This window comes from Lampetra planeri, chromosome 18 (genome assembly GCF_965212315.1).
Source record: "Lampetra planeri chromosome 18, kcLamPlan1.2.h2, whole genome shotgun sequence".
Classification (NCBI taxonomy): Eukaryota; Metazoa; Chordata; class Hyperoartia; order Petromyzontiformes; family Petromyzontidae; genus Lampetra; species Lampetra planeri.
Window position 1 is genome coordinate 10,032,364 of NC_136124.1, and position 17,775 is coordinate 10,050,138.

At 47.6% G+C, this 17,775-nt stretch overlaps 1 protein-coding gene across 1 annotated transcript in view; it reads right to left on the reverse strand.

Moving 5' to 3' along the window:
• Positions 1-3,973: 3,973 nt before the first annotated feature.
• LOC144723630 (5'-3' exonuclease PLD3-like) overlaps positions 3,974-17,775 on the reverse strand; it is a 31,394-nt gene continuing 17,592 nt past the window's right edge. Inside the window, exons 4-11 of the mRNA XM_078602511.1 lie at positions 17,457-17,640; positions 14,298-14,424; positions 11,816-11,943; positions 10,178-10,375; positions 9,234-9,373; positions 8,558-8,723; positions 6,597-6,696; positions 3,974-4,892 (exon numbers count right to left, since the gene is read on the reverse strand). Coding sequence (XP_078458637.1) covers positions 4,696-4,892; positions 6,597-6,696; positions 8,558-8,723; positions 9,234-9,373; positions 10,178-10,375; positions 11,816-11,943; positions 14,298-14,424; positions 17,457-17,640 — 1,240 coding nt within the window. The 3' untranslated portion in view covers positions 3,974-4,695. The remainder of the gene's footprint in view (positions 4,893-6,596; positions 6,697-8,557; positions 8,724-9,233; positions 9,374-10,177; positions 10,376-11,815; positions 11,944-14,297; positions 14,425-17,456; positions 17,641-17,775) is intronic.

Consider the following 17,775-nt stretch of genomic DNA (forward strand, 5'->3'; position numbering starts at 1 on the left):
GCTGTCTTTGCCTACGCGTTCTGGTTTATCATGGTGTTATTTTACATGCAATTTTTGTCCTTCACAATTATTTTTAACATGTATACATTGTTTGCAATTTACTATTGAATATTCAGGCAAGAGTTTTTGGTTAAGAGAGTGAATGAGAAGATCATCCTGTGCAAACGTCTAAATCCTTCTCTTGAGAAGATGTGTTAGAGACCTGGTTATTAAAACTAAAAAGTACATTTATTACTTTACCAGATAAGGCCCCCACTCAGCTACATCGGTCTCTTTCAGAAGCGACCAGGCCACAAATGATAGCACAACGAAGTGGCTTATCACGTGGAAATTACTCTAAACGCATGTTGCTAAATGTGGAGGAAAAAAACCGGAGAACCTGGAGAAAATCCACACGACCACGGGGAGACCATGCACACTCCTAATATACAGGTGTCTAAAGGTTGGGATCGAACTCATGACCTCCTGCATATTACGCGAGGGAGTTAACATCCCACCATTGTGGCACCCCTATTACCTGGAGAAGTCAAAGTAGAGCCACTTTGTCGTTTTCATTTTGTATGGGGGGGGGGGGAGGAGAATGCAGGGGCAAGATGGCCTAAGCCAAGCCAGACATGGAAACTATGTCCATTCTTTCAAGACTCATTCCACCACCAGTGGTTTCCACCTCCTGTACTCTGGTGACATCTGTACAGGGTGATTGATAGTTGTAGAATGGCTGCTTGGGCCTCTCCCAGCGCATTTGTACATGCTGATCACAGGCATCCATCAAGGTGAGATTTGGCCAAGTCATCCTCTGTGGACCAAGATTAATTCTTAAATAGATTTTTGGCCTGCCAATTATCATAAGTCACTGCCTGGTAGCAAGCAATGACTAAGCTTATTATAGTAGCAGAGTGGAACATTTCTGCCCCCTACTCTGTAGGCCACAAGTGACTTGAAGAGATTTCAGGTAGCTCTTATTCTATCCGTTTCCATGGACCATTCTCCAACACGAAGGTTTGTGCTGCCCTGTGAGAGATCAAAATTAAATTCTCAATCGAGATCAAAGTTGTCGGAAAAGAAACTGGTTTTATTACTAAAGTGTTCCCACTTTTCTGTCATCCTTGCACTACACAGCAATTACTGTTTGGTGGTTTATTCTGTTAGCATCACATTTAGGGGTGACATTAACGTTTTCAACAGAGAAAATTACCTTTTTGCCACTAGCCGACGTCCATGCATCCTTTGTCAAGCACCTCCGTGCTGTAAACGATAAGCTCATACTTCACTGGAAATTTGTGGCAATGTAACACGTATGAACAAATTGAACGGTAAATGTGTAAAAGTTTTGCCTCGGAGACGGGCACAGCATTTCCAATACATCAATACACAAGCCTCGACAACAGCAACTTGAACGGTTTATTTCATATCGAAACATTATTTACAACATGCATGAACGTATGACTTGAAGTCTGACATAAAACTATTCAAAAATGCGAGTAAAAACAAAATTCCTCCTGCAAGCATTGGTACTGTCTTGTACAGTTAAAAAGAAATGTGGCAACTATTCAGCACTATGCATTTGAAAGCTGATGATTGGAAATCTTGATCTGGCTCGCCTGTTAGCGATTTGTCCTGCTTGTGATTCGATCAAGTCAAAATTGTATTAATCATTTCCTTTTCTCAACCCTGACGCCTGTTGTAGATTTGGAATTTGCATGTTCTCCCCCATGGTCGTGTGGATTTATCTCCAGGCCCTCGGGTTTTTTCTCCCCACATTTAGAAACATGCGGTTAGAATATTTAGCTGCGATACATTTCCACGCAAGCCACTTTGTTGTCGAGCTCTCATTCATGGCCAGGTCGCTTATAAAAAAAGCTGTATAACTCAGTGGGCCTTACCTGGTTCAAAGCGCGGTGCAATTTAGTGGCCTCGAGTGGTTGCGCAGGTCACATGAACTACCACGCACAAAAGAAAATGTTTTTTTGCACGCACACAATTGGATGCTTGTGTCGTGAGCTTAATAGATTAGTCGACGATCTCATGCTTCATAAACACCCGTACTTCGTGACTGCTGCGTTACGAGTCAAGGCTGCGCTATTCTCTTGTCATTCAATGACGGCTTTGCTCGATTCAAACAAGTCTCTCCGCAACTGCTAATGGTTATGAATATCCTAATCAATGAGGATCAAGCTAAACCAGCAGTTTAGACCAAGAACAGCATGCTTATTTTGTTCCTTAGTACCGTGCGATTAGATAGCCAAAAAGCAGTCATCTAAGCAATGAACACACCTTTGTAAATGACCAACACGAATTGCAATTGACCAGTTCGCAACGAAATTGCACGCACAAATCTACAGCAGCCTTTCACTTAAAAATACCACGGTAATGTGCGCTTTTTCGTTTTGAATTATATTACAAAAACACCAATGTAAAATATGTAGAACCATGCAGAGGGCAATGTTAATTTGGGTTTATGCCTCTGCCCACATGCCCACCTTGTCATAACCCTTAGACATGACCACAACTGTGACACCATCATGCAATTGCTTTCTGTTCTGATTGTGCCATTGAGGTGTGGTGTGCATGCTATTACGCTCTGATATGAAACTCGGTCCACAACATCCGATCCAACACTTGTGTTTTGCATCTACAGTAAATGTCAACAAAGCCAATGTCTGCTGGATATCCATCAAGAAGTAGAACCCTGTGTATTGAAATCGAAATATGGTGATCCATATGTAGATACACCAAAAGTAATGAGGGAGATGGAGAAAACTTCACATCGCAACAATCTATTGTAATCCTCAGTCTCTCAAACCAATCTCAATACAGCAGAACATGTTTTTATTTCAAGCTTTCGTGACTGCAGGGATTCATATTCTTGGTTCTTTCGGTAAAGTCACGTAGAAGGGAAATAATAAATACAAATATAAAACAAAAAAAATTCTCACGATGTTTTGACTGCAGCACAAGCAATCATCATGAACTCGTCGATCTGGCCAACTGTCAAATCGCTGTCTGTGGTGATGACGTTAGGACAAACCGCCACTTTTTTTCAAATTTTCTTGCTGTGGATTTCACACCTGATGATGATTGCTTGTGCTGCAGTCAAAACATCGTGAGCATTTTTATTGTTTAATATTTATATTACTTTATTATTTCCCTTCTACACCAGAACATCTTCATTGCTTTCACAACATCCAATCACCTTCTGAAAAATGAATGAGTATTGGCCATCAGTGGGCCAACTATAACAGGTCCCTGTGGGGTGGGCTGGTAGGAACGAATAACCAAAGAATATAAACACAATGTATTATTACACTTGTTTAGCCAGGAAAGCCTCACTGAGTGTAAAGGTTTTTGTAGGGTCCTGCCAAGTGTTTGCAGTAGGGGGCGATGTGGCTACACCTAATCGGACAATACGAAGGGAGAGTTTGAGGCCTAGTTCTAGGCTTTAGGCCTAGCTGTAGGCTTTAGGCTGTTGTGAGTTAATTAGTAATTTATATGTTTTAATTATTAATGTAAAAGCTTTAAATGTAAATGTTTCTATTTAAAAACATCAGGGAATGTAACATTGTTAAACATTAACTCCATTTCACACACGCGGGGGTCCGATACGAAGGGAGAGTTTGAGGCCTAGTTCTAGGCTTTAGGCCTAGCTGTAGGCTTTAGGCCGCTGTGAGTTAATTTTTAATTTAAATGTTTTAATTAAAAACTATCTCAGGGAATTAAAAAACTATCTCAGGGAATTACAAGGGAATGTTACACTTGTTTAGCCAGGAAAGCGTCACTGAGTCTAAAGGTTTTTGTAGGGTCCTGCCAAGTGTTTGCAGTAGGGGGCGATGTTGCTACACCTAATCGGACATCGGACGGACGGACGATATAATCTATTGTAGGCTGGTTCATTTCGTTCCTACCAGTAAATGGATCACCCTGTATAAAAGCCATACACAAAGAAACAATTTGACAACTGAAATGGAAACCCAAGTGTGTGTGTGCGCAGACATCTTTACTTCATTTCCCTTCAATGTTAAAGCTTCACGAGTGCAAATACTCAAAATGACAATTCCCTTAACAATTAACGACGACATCGATTGAGATTTTACATACAGTATATGGATTTGTGCAATTGAGTTGTAAGGGATACTACACAACTCCACATTCAATCATTCATAAAATAAATCTAGTACCTCTTAGTTAAAAAAATCAAGAAAAGTTTGGGTTTTTTAGGATGTGAAATGTGTAGGACGTTTTAATTACATCACTTATGTTTCGCATGCGATACGAGATAAAAGCAGCACAGTCTTTCATGTTAATGATACCAGAGCGATTTAAACAGGGTTGGACGCTAAGTTATATACAGACTCAATAACCCACACCGAAGTTACTTTTCTGTATTCATGCCAACTTATTTCCAGGGTAACAAAGAGGAAGTTAACTTGTGCACTCATAACCATTCACCTCCAACACAGCTGGCTTAAAAATGTCGCCATACCAGGCCATTATCATCAGCCATGATAAATCCACTATTGGATGAAGGCCTCCCCTCCCCCCATCACGGAGTTTAGCGTCGCACCAATAAAGCCACACATCGACACCCTCGCCTGCCATTGACCACGCTGGACCACGCTCGGCAAGTCTCCAGTTGGCGGAGGGGAAATAAAGGGGGGGGGGGAGTGGTGTGCGGTGGCGCGGGCGGAGAAGCGTCGGTCACCAGACTCCGCACTTGGCCTGGAGATCGGCGAGCGAAGTTGGGCTGATGGCGTACGGGGAATTCCAGTCGCGCAGGAACACGTCCCGCAGCTGCTCCTGCACGGTGACGCCGCGTCCCACGCTTGCCGTTTGGTTCACGAGCAGCCCAACGCCCGCCGTGTCGCTGAAGTAGTCCTCCGACCAGTTGGAGGTTCCTGCGGCGATGGCGCGCACCAAAGGCAATTTAGGATTACCCCCCTTACATTCAACATCCACACGCATGTACAAGGATCCCACGTATAGCACTGAACAGACTGCTGGGGCAAGTGCTGTTAGCTGCGGAGGCCAGCGTTGCACGAGGGGGATAGTTGGTACACACCACGTCCGGTGGACTGTCTCCCCCAGTGCTAGCTAGTGCTTATACACTGCACCAGGTACTCAATTAAGGCCAAGGCGACCTAGGTGAGGCCCAGGACTGGTTTAAATATTCGACACTCGGTTGAGCAGGAATCCAACTCGTCCCCAGGTTCTTAGAGCAATGCGTCACTGCTCCCGCAACACTCGTTTACATAAAAATATCCCCCGTATAGCCTTCACAGACTCTCAGGGAAAGTAATATTAGCGAGTAGCACCTATGAAGGCTGACACGGCACACGAGGGGGTGGGTGTCCAGCACCACGCATGACCGCCTTTGTCTCCCCAGTGGCGATGTTTACACACCGCACCAGGTACTCATTTGAGGCCGAGTCGACCTAGGGGAGGCCCAGGACTGGTTTACATAATCGTCATTGGTGTTGGCCATGACCAGGAATCGAACTCGGGTGATTGGGTTCATCGCGCAGCGTGCTAACCACTCCACTATCACTCCCCACAAATGTGTGCTGGTACACGCGTGTATGCATGTGTGACGGCCTCCCCCACACCATGTGGATTCGTGGGGGTAATTTGGCCATACGTCACCACGCTGGCTTGAAGATGGGGGAGCATGGGCGTGGGAGGTGTGATAATACAACCGCAGTACAATGGGTACCGCTACACTGCCCTCTAGTGTCTTTCGTACGGCTGATGTCGATGCAGAACAACAACTACAACAATTTCACATTCAGGCGGTCAAGCCAGATAAAACCGCGTCAGGACCAGCGGGGTGTAGCTCTGTGATGTCTCCTTCGTGCCACATCACAGCGGCGCTGCTGCGTCGATAGGATAAGACCAAGGGGTCAGCAACCAAAGTAACGAGTTATTTTTGTTCGAATTTGGTAAAGAAAAACATATTTCAAGAGCCACAATGCATGTGGATACAAGACAGTGGTCCTTAATCAATAACGTCGTGAAGCAGTCCTTCAGGAACCGTAGGTTACCGCCCCTGGATGAGACCAATACAGCATCAAGAGACAAGGCTATTGATGCCACCACCTCGTCAGTTCCTTCATCCCTGCTAGATCCTACAGCTTAGTGCAGCGCCTGCACCTGGGCTTCAAGAAATTACAGCCGAAGGAATTCCGATTGCAGTGTAAGCACCTGGCGTAGGGCATTTCCTGACAAGAGCCTCACAGAGGCCATTGGCACCCACAACAGGGTAAGGCGGTACACGGAAGCAATCGTCTACCAAAGTCACCTGACCCTCATGAGATGCACAACACCCTGGTAACAGTCTACCGAGCACCACATCTATAACTGACATGTCAACGTCGTGCACATGTACAGCCCTTTTGTCAATCGACTGCGCAGCCATGTGGAGAAGCAGTGGGAGTTATTTGACCGTGCATGACCATGCTAGTGATGGTGGAAAGCATAGGAGCGTGGCAGCACTGAAGTACAGTACAACAGTGGACTTTGCTGCACCGCCACCACCCGATTTAAATGATGCATGACGAGAGTAAGAATTCCACACGTGAGACAGGTGGTGGCGCTGTCCATACCGATGTAGGCGATCTTGTCCGTCACCATGTACTTGTTGTGATTCACACGGGCGTATGGGATCTTCTTCTGAGCCTCCGTCGAAGGCACGACGAAAAATTTCTGCCCCATACAAACGCACACACGCACAAAACCAAATGGCAATGATCCTACATTTTTGGCCACACGAATAAAAAGAATAACTTCAACTTGTAACGCGCGCATCGTTTCGCTCCCTCCCGTAGAGAATGACTCGGGAGGCACGAGGAAGAACCACAGATAAGTGGAAAGGTGATGAGCCGCCACTAATGTTTTTTCCAAGCTCTGCAGTCCTCTCGATATCAATGTGTTTTCGACCAATTAATGAGTGTTAACATGCGGCAGAAAACTAGTGCACCTGGGAGAAAACCCACTTCTACTTCTGTGAGGGGGAAACACTCTAACATATCGAAGGAACAGGTTGACTGCACATTTTATTGCTGTACCGCCTTCTTCTGGCGAGCCAGGGTACGAAACCTCGACGCCCACAGAAGTGGGTTTTTATTTCGATTTAAAGCTTTCGTGACTGCAGGGATTCATCTTCTTGGTTCTTTTGGTAAAGTCACGTAGAAGGGAAGTAATAAAATAATAAAAATAAAACATAATAAAATAATTCTCACGACGTTTCGGCCACAACGCAAACAGCCGTCCTCAGGTGAAGAACAGGTCTACGTGACTTTACCGAAAGAACCAAGAAGTGGGTTTTTCCCAACATTTGTGCGTTCCACCAACCCTCGCTGCCTCCATATTTGCTGCACGACATTGCGGGCACTACCACTGCCCAGCTAATATTAGTGTTGTCTCATACAAACTATTTTACTTTTTATTTTTAACAGATAAGGCCCACAGCGATATTGCTCCTTTTTCAGAAGTGACCTGGCCACAAATAATAGCTCAACAAAGTGGGTTATTGTGTGAAAATTTACCGGAGGCAAATATTCTAAACGCGTGTTTATAAATGTGGAGGGGAAAAACTAGAGAACTCAGAGAAAAATCCATGAGACCACAGGGAGAACATGCAAACTCCAAATATACAGGCTTCAGGGTCGGGATTAAACCCACGACCTCCTGCAATACCAGGCAAGGGAGTGAAGATATCCTAAACCTTTCCAAAGCAACAATAACGTGGACATATACAGCCCTGTTGATAATTATTCAAATTATACGCAAAGGAAAAAACAGGACTACAAGAGAGGAAAATAGATTTCAATACCAACGATACTATAAAAGATGAAACAATGAATCAATTTGTTAGTCCAACCCTATTACATACCAATTCCATCAAATCACTGCAGAGAGGTGGGTTCGTTACATGCCTCATCTACCGGATTTTACTGTAAGCCAATACGTGCGTATGCATCGCCACAGCTTCGAGCTTATGATGGACAGCCCAGGACATAATAGGCTTGGTGTGCGTCTACTGGGCAATGAATTACTTTCCCGCCTCGTAAATCAATGATAGTCACACCAAGATGGCACAGCTGAAATCTGGGTTCGATCCAGGCAACCGCCTCTGATTATTCCGGATTCTCAAGTGCAGAGAGTTACCAATAAAACAAACAACAAACCCATAACTGTGGTCCTTGGCTACATTCCATCTGTGAGAATTTAAATAACGGTTGTACAATCATGCGACAAACATTACTCGAACAAACAATTTCGGCGGTGGCTCAATGATATCTGCTTCTGTGTGCCGTTCTCAAACACCCCGTGTGCTTGCCGAGAGACGCAAACGGATACTTTATCTCCTGACGCGATCGGCATAAGGTTGATGGACAACGACAAAAGTATATTGTAAAAGAAAGCTCAAAAAGAGTGAATGTGGCATTCACAATGCCTCTAGCGGCTGTGGCTCATGTGCTTTGTTAACAGCAGCGGGAGCAGCCACCGCGCGTGCGTGCGAGCGTCCGTTTGCCGTCGCCCCACGCGGCGCCAAGCCCCTCACCGTCTCGATCTTGCCGTGTTTCAGGGCGCCGCTGAACGCGCTCAGCGACTGCAGGAAGGAGAACATGGCGAGGTCCGTGTGATTCCAGCAGCTCGCCATCACGCGCACCTGCACGCTGTGCTCAAACGCCGCCTTGCGCAGCGCGTCGTCAATCTTCGGCCAGAACCTTGCCGGGGCGACGACGGAAACGTAGCGGTTAGAACGCTGCGTAGCAGATAAAGCGCTGCACGTTGCGCTACAAACTAAACTCTTTTGTATTTTACCAGGTAAGGCCCACTGAGCTACGTAGCTCTTTTTTTCAGAAGCGACCTGGCCACAAATCGTAGCTCAACGAAGTGGCTTATTCACGTGGACATTTATAGAAGCCAAATAAATCTAAGCGCGTGATGTCGATTCTAAATCTGGAGGGAAAAAACCGAAGGACCTGGAGAAATATCCACGTGACCACGGGGAGAACACGCAAACTCCAAATATGCAGGTGTCAGGGTCGGGATCGAACCCACGACCTCCTATATACCAGGCGAGGTAGTTAACATCTCACCACCGTGTAACTCTGCATGGAGGTTGCCAATACAAGTGCTATGCAGGCTCTTAGCCCGCTTAGCTTCTGAGATCTGATGAGATTGGGTGCATTCTGGGCGGTTTTGGTTGCAGGCTTATTGGGTGGCACGCGTACCTGCGGTGTTTCTCATAGCGCGACGTGGGGAAGTAGTCCATGACGGCGACGTACACAAACTTGCTGGCGTGGTTTATCTGGTTCACAATGGCCACCAAGTCATCGGTGCGGCCCGTAGCACACAGTGACATTGGGGAGCTCTGTGTACACACACGCACGCACACAAGCGCACGCACGCACCGTCGGGGTCAATGGTTTACCCATTAAAACACATTCCTGCGGAGGGAGCTGGTAGGAACACGTTGGGTTGCTCGGTCAATGGCCAGGGTTAACGGCGGCGTGGTGTATTCTGCAAATATGCCCGACTGTGAGGGCGGGCACAAGCCGGCGTGAGTAGGTTAAACGTTGAGTTTTATAAGGGCACCACGGGGTGACCAGCCCCTCCCCACCCAGCCCCACCCCTCCCACCCCCCACCCAGCTCCTCCCCAGCCCCTCCCCACCCAGCCCCTCCCCACCCAGCCCACCCAGCCCCTCCCCACCCAGCCCCTCCCTCCCCACCCAGGCCCTCCCTGCACAACGGACACAATAATCCCCTGTGGGCTGGTGTAACCAGGAGGTTCCTACCAGTAAAAACATTACTGCACACAACAGAGGCATGTGCATGTCTGGCAGAAGACAGTAATGTTCTGACCCGCCCCTACTGGACATCTGTAAAAAAGAGCTTCATAGCTCATCGGATTCCTCCTCCAGTATAAATATTTAGCATCTCTCTTGCGTTGCCCCTGCACCTGGGTGACAAACTCTTTTATTATACAAGGGAAGGCCCACCGAGCTATTTAGCTCTTTATCAGAAGCGGCCTGGCCATCACAAATGTCACCTCAACGAAGTGGCTCATCGTGACGTGGCAATTCAAAGCGGCCGAACGCACGTCGATTCTAAATGCCACCGAAATTCGGCGATTGCGTCACCACGGCCGCGGCACGAGCGCCGCCGGGAGCTCACCGAGACGTAGACCTCGGCGGGCGTGCCGTCGAGGCGGACGTGCAGCGGCGTGTGCCGGTTGAAGGATGTGCTGAACTGCGAAGGCCACACGGCGGGGATGGTTTTCTGACCGGCCAGGGCGCGGTACTGCAGAAAGATCTTCTGCACGTCGCGCGCCAGGCAGCTGCAGTTGTACACGACGGCGCCCAGCTCCTTGACCTGCCGGCACCGCGCACAAAAGGCACGTGGGGGAGGGGTGGGCGGGTGGCGGGCTCGCGGGCCCGGCAGTTTGTAGACGAGATTTTGACCGATGTACGTACGTACGTGCGTTGAACTTGTGGGGAGCGGTTAACGCGCTGTGCTACGAAAGCGGCGACCCCAGTTCAATTCCGGTTCGCGGCCAATACCAGTGATGATTATCTGAACCGATCCTGGGTCTCCCCTAGGTCGATTCAGCCTCAAATCACTACCTGGTGTAGTATGTAAACATCACCACTAGGGAGACAAAAGGCGGACATGTGCGGTTGCTGGCCACCCACCCCCTCGTGTGCTGCTCCGGCCTTCATAGGTGCTCGCTAACAGCACTTGCCCCTACAGTCTGTTAAGCCGCTACGGGGATCTTTGTCTTTTGTGTTGAACTTCTTTTGTACTGTACGTAGCCAACCGTGCTAATCGGAGGTGCGGGGGAAGGACAACAAGCTAAAGACAAAAAACAGTTATTAATAAAAGAGATTCCAATTTAGGTTTAAAACTCCTTTTACCCACATCGACATGGGAGTCACTGCTCATGGATCCGACTATCCAAGCCCCTATTATAAAATCAACTAATGCAACATGAACCGTTACGTGGGAATTAACACAAACACGATGAATACGAGATTGGCTCACTTGAGATTAGATTATAAGCAGGAGCGAGACCGATTGCTGCATCACACAGGACCACGAGACATTGGAGACAGGAGACAGATTACGGCCGACGGCACGGATGATCTTGTTCCTCTTCTTCATATGACGACGACTGATGCCGACGGAGAGCAACAAGTGTGATTTTTAATTGAGGTGGTTGAGCCAGATAATGACGTCAGGAGTAGCAAAGCGCAACCGCGGTGACGATGCCTCCTCCGTATTTACGAATCGGGCACCGAGTAACATTCTATGCTCCACGGTCTGTTCTGTGCGCTGCCAGAGCTTTTCATTTTCCATTTGTGCATCAAGTATCCGAAGGCGATGATAAACCATTTGACTAAAAGTGTAAACATTTTTTTAGTTTACCAGGTAAGGCCCACTGAGCTCTGTCGCTCTTTTTCAGAAGCGACCTGGCCACTAATGGACAGCTCAACGAAGTGGCTTATCGCGTGGAAATTTATAGCAGCCAAATACTGTCGAGGCACGTCGATTCTAAATGTGGAGGTAAAAACCCCGAGGACCCGGAGAAAAATCCAAGCGAGCACGGGGAGAACATTAGAACTCCAAATATACAACAGGCGTCAAAAGGGTGGGGATCGAACCCGTGACCTCCTGTACACCAGGCGAGGTAGTTAACATCTCGCCACCGTGGCGCCCAACAATGATGACGACGACCGCTCATATCAAGCGGCTGCCGCTACGCGAGGAACAACAAGAGGAGGAAAAAGCGCAGCAGCACGCTGGCGCCCGCACCTGTGTGAGCGACCTCCAGTCCATGTTGGCGCTGCCCACGTACGTGTGCGTGTCGTCCACCACCCACAGCTTGGTGTGCAGCACACCGCCCGTCAGCGTGGAGAAATCCACGTAGCTCAGGTTGGCACCTGCCCACGTGGGAGCCCCGGCACAAACGAGGACAAACAAAGATCCCCCGTGTAGCCTGAACAGACTCGTCGGGGCAAGTGCTGTTAACGAGCACCTATGAAGGTTGACACGGCACACGAGGGGGTTGGGTGGCCAGCACCACGCCCGGCCGCCTTTGTCTCCCTAGTGGCGATGTTTACACACTGCACCAGGTACTCATTTGAGGCCGAGGCGACCTAGGGGAGGCCCAGGACCGGGTTCAGATTACCGTCACTAATGTTGGCCGTGAGCGGGAATCAAACTCGGATCGCCGAGTTCGTGACACTACCACTCGGCACACACGGCACAAGCCCCATCGGCACGCAGCGGAGAAATTCATTTGTCAGTTTAACACGTAGGCTTTCGCGACCAATATTGTTCAACATGCATGCCAACAGGGACACTCAATTGATTTTGACAACGTGGAAGTGTTGTGTAAAACTAGTTACTACTGGCAAAGACTAATTAGAGAATCGATTGAAATTGAGAGAAACAGAAATAACTTTAATCGCTCAGACAGCTACAGGCTTAGTGCGGCCTGGAAGCGTATTATTAAATACGATACATTACAATTCCTTATAAGGGAAACAAACACTAACTGATTACTAATGTAGCATAATCACAATAAAACACATTCCAAATGATTACTAATCTACAACTCGCATCGTAACAACAGCCTGATTACTAATCTAGTATATAATTACAATCACTCCCCCCTTGAATCTTTGCACCTGATGAGTTAATGAGTTAATGATGACGTCACTCTGCTGCTGCTCTATATAAGAACGGGAGACACAGCAGAGCCTCACCATTCTGGCGAATTGCCCGATGATGCTGGATGCAATTACCAGCGAAACGTCGTACTCAAATTGTAAATGTTGTGGTTTCACGCTTCAACACACCGGTGGGCTAAAGCAGTGAACTATTTGTCCTTTGTCAACGTGACACTTTTTTACTGATTGGCCGTGTCGGGTGGTGGAGGGTTACGACACATTTATAAATAACGCGATCTAAACCCAAAAATCGTTGATTATGAAATTCATTTGTATCATCAACGCAACACATGCAATCTTATCAAAGATAAATGGGCCTTGGCAGATCACAATTTATAAAAAAAAAAATGCCATTGGTCAATGAACCAAGTTAACTCATGCGAGAGTACGCTGGTGTGTAATCCAGCACTTTGGAGATAGTGTTATGAAGGGCCATAGCCCAAAACGTCGCCGTATATATATCTTTTCTCTCAAGGCAGTGTCTGTCGTTCACGAGTGTATTAGATGTGCACCACTGCCAACGCGGACGGGCGTGAGTGCACTGTGCGCGCAATACATCGTGTTAAATGCCCACACGCAGAGCCACCACGTTGGCAGTAGATGGCAGTACAGCAGATAAAATCCCCCCGGTGGTTTGAAAAATTGTCAGCGTTCCGTGTCACGATGGATTTAAGAATGGATTCTGTTTTGTCTCGTTATACCATCTCGTTCGTGGCGTGGGTTTAGCTACTGGCAGATCTTGTTTTCCACATTCATCAGCTGACTTTACTCCAGTTTATGTGCATGCTTGCGAGTGGGAAAATAGGATTAATTTATCACCATGACTGGGTGACTGCACTTGTTTGCACAATAATTTAGCACCAGTTAATATTCATATGAGGTGTAATTAAATACTCTTTCCCCGGTCAATTCTTGGGACCCATTTATTAATGGTGGCCACCCCGACAATCAAAACTCAGCGTGACGCGGCTGATTATGCCAATGACGTAATCAAGCCACACCTATTCATAAAATAAGAATTTAGCACATTTGATATTTATTCCGTTGTTCTAGCACGAGGCTTTCAAGAAGGCACTACGTTTCACAGATGGATAGTTTTGCTGGCAGAGGGCCGATTTTTCATGTTATGTTATATATAAGTCAGGGAATTGCACCAATAATATAATTGATCGAGTGATCGTTTGCTTAACCCCTTTTCCGTTCCAAGACGTCTGCAAGTTTCAGGGTGGGTGGGTCCCGATCACCGCTAAATCTCTGAACATGCAAGCGGTGAGCGTTAATTTTATTTAGAGAGGCGTAGTCCCGCAATTAAAAAATAAAGTGCGCATACCGCAGAGAACTGTAGCGGCACGACCGCACTCTATGACAGCTGACACCAAACTGTGCCACACGCCCTCCCGCATGGCCTTGTGGGAGCCTCGGTACCGATAAAGTTATTTTAGGTTTTTTTACAGTTCCATCCCGATAACGTACACGGAATCAGAGCAAAAACTGACGACATACACGTATGTCATCGGAACGGGGAAGGGTTAGATAACTGGAGAACCAGCTCTGAAGCTCACCCTTGCTGGTGAGGTCGGCGAGGTCAGGCTGCGACTGCTTGCGCGCGTTGGACGAGCCGTCGGTTGCCAGCTGGAGCGACACTCCCCGCGCCGGCAGAGCCAGGAACGCATCCATCACCGCCTTGCCCTGCACCGCACACACACACGTACGCACGTATGTATGTAGAATTAATTTTGCACCGTACGTAGCCAACCGTACTAATCGGAGGTGTGCGCTCAGCACGTGGACATCCGCGCCAGCGGGGAGCTGTGCCCCACAGCTACGACAATCCGGCGCCATCAAGGCGGGGTGGGGTAAATCACACATGTTTCAACATGAGGGTCAGAGTTTACATTTACTGCGTGTTTAAATGTCGCGATGGATGCTGCCGTGGTGTGACGGTGAACACACTGGACTGGCACCAAAGAGGTCGGAAATTTTACTTCGTTATCCCACCACATCGCGCGTTTATTGATGCACTTCTGCGGCCGTCTGGAACGCTCTTCCTTTCGATATTGGGAAGCCACTGGAGCTAATGACTGTTAAATAATCTAGATTAAAAACTCTGAAATGGGGTTGCTGTTCGCGGGGTTTCTGTTCGCCTCCCCCGTTTTGCGATCAGTGTATTGTCCCCGGGCTCGCGTTGAGTTGCAATAACATTTTTTTTTTTAAATCTCGATTTAAAAGTAATTTCTTTAGAACTGATTTTTGTGTTTAGTTTGTTGTCCTTCCCCCACATCTCAGATTAGCACGGTTGGCTACGTACGGCACAAAATAACTTCAACATACACACAGTTGAAATATTGGTGCAAGTTTTTGTATTTCCTTCCCCCCCCCCATGCCTCTGTCCGCCCAGCCGTCTAAATGGTTTCAACACAGTCGATATCTGGCTAACGTGGAAGAGTAGGCCATATACCCCCTCGAGTGGCTCTAGAGAGCTTCCACCAGCAATGCCATGAGCAGGCAATTGCAGGGCTGCACCTTCATGTGCTGTTAAGACAACTCCAGCTTACTGGGTTGAAAGGTTGTTAGGATCACAGTGCAGTGCCGTGAATTATAGAAATCAACTCTACGTGAAAGTAATTCAGTTGCCATCGTAACATTGCGGAGCAATCCAAGAGAGTTCTAGACAGGTAGAGATGAATAGGGGAGCCACGGTGGCTAGGAGATGTTAACCCCCTCGCCTGGTATACAGGAGGTCGTGGGTTCGATCCTGACCCAGACGCCTGCTGTATATTTGTAGTTTGCATTGTTCTCCCCGTGGTCACATGGATTTTTCTCCGGGTCCTCTCGTTTTTTCCCTCCACATTTATAAACATGCTTTTAGAGTATATGGCTGCCATAAATTTCCACGTTGAGCTATCATTTGTGGCCAGGTCACTTCTGAAAAAGAGCTGTGTAGCTCAGCGGGCTTTACCCGGCAAAGGCAAAAAAAAAGGTACAATTTAGTAGAATAAAAAAAACCCTCATCAATGCATTGGTTTCCTTTTTCGTCGTGAAATTGAGGTTAACCACGAGTGGGGGGAAGTATTAGCGTAATCTGTTGTCAGACATCGTTTTCACAAAGCGTCTTTGTAGCCAGCTGATTAAATGCCGACACAGCAATCTTGGGCTCAGTCAACATCGGTGAAACGCTGAGCTGGTGCATAAAAAAGAGGAGCGACGGCCAAGAATGGGGCAAGTTGAAACAACGCTTTGCTTTGTGTTGTCATTCGCTTGTGACAAGATTGGAAGGTCCTTCCCACAAATTCAAGTACATCATATACTTTCATGAACCTTCTATCGGAATTTACTGAGATGTGTCCGACCATACGTCTGTCAATGCTCCAAGATAAAACATACACCCCCCCCCCTTCTCTATCCGTGGCTTGTAAACAGGTGTAAAACATGTTCATCAGCAGCAATATGTGTCTACGTGGGCGTACGTGTGCGTGGCTGGCTCTGTCGCATGACGTCCTGCCAGCGACCATTCGACACTTCACATGGCCTCGAGGTGCACCTAGCCTGGTACAAGCGCCGTGGTGACGTCACCGCCACTTGGCGGTGAACGGCGGTTGTTGTTGTTGGCCGTGCTTTGGGAGACATTGCGCAGCGCGGCGCGGTGACCTCGGTTAAATTCATAGCCATGCTCATGAGTGACACATTTTATATTAACCTGTCCTGGGCCTCAAATTGGTCGATTTAACTGGTAACCAACCATACAGTTGATGAACCATGAGCACTGGGGAGACAAACAGCTGCTGGGGGAATATTACTGACCGCAACATTCCATTGTGTGGTTGCGGCCTTGATAAATGCTCAATGGTGGCACCCGCCGCCTCTAATGTCTAGAAGTCGAAAAGTGGCTGGTTGGATCAGGGAGTGGATAATTGTAACTATTTTGAGTTTACACGGTAAGGCCAAGTGAGCTACATAGCTATTTTGTTTATCACACTCTAACATACCGAAGGAACAGGTGGACCGCACATTGTTTTGCTGTGCCGCCTTCTTCTGGCGATTCTAGATTTGAAGCTTTCGTGACTGCAAGGATTCATACTCTTAGGTTTTTTTCGGTCAAGTCACGTAGGTAAAAAATTAAATTTAAATTAATAAAAGCGAGCCAGGGTACGAAACCTCGACGCCCACACAAGTGAGTTTTATCACAACATTTGTGCGTTCCACCAACCCTCGCTGCCTCCATATTTGCTAGATGACATTGCGGGCACCACCACTGCCCAGCTAATATTACTGTTGTCTCATACATAAACTAACATTTTTTTGGTTATTTTACCAGGTAAGGCCCACAGCGATATAGCTCCTTTTTCAGAAGTGACCAGGCCACAAATGGCAGCTCAACGAAGTGGCTTACCACGTGGAAATTTACAGTAGCGAAATACTCAAAACACATGTTTATAAATGTGGAGGGAAAAACCGGAGGACAAGGAGAAAAATCCACGCGTCCTGGTCGAACCCACACGCTCCTGTATACCAGGCAAGGTAGTTAACATCTCGCCACCGTGGCGCCCTGAGCAAGGGAGTCTTGCGTTTGTTTTTGTGCAACGGTGTGGATGCGTATGTATGTATGTATGCAGAACATCTTTCGCACGGTACGTAGCCAACCGTGCTTATCAAAGGACAACAAACTAAACACAAAAAAAGCAGTTCTAAAGGAATGAATTGTGCGGCAGTCCGCTGCTTACCTGTGCTGCGGAGCTTTCGTTGATTTGCAAGTCGGAGTCGCGCAGTGTCCAGTAGAAGGATGCGACCTGCACGGTCTGCGAGGAAGTGTGGAGGAGGTCGCTCCACCTCTGGAAGATGGACGGGTGCACGGGCGAACCATCGGGGAAGGTCAAACCCTCTGGGATGCTCTCCACCAACACCAGGCTGCGGCCGGGTCGGGCGAGAAAAACCGAGCACACATGCACGGAACACGCGTCAACTCACGCCTCGAGTATTGGGGAGGATGGCAGCATCGTCATCATCACTCAATCAATCCAATACCAGATGAAGGCCTCCCCC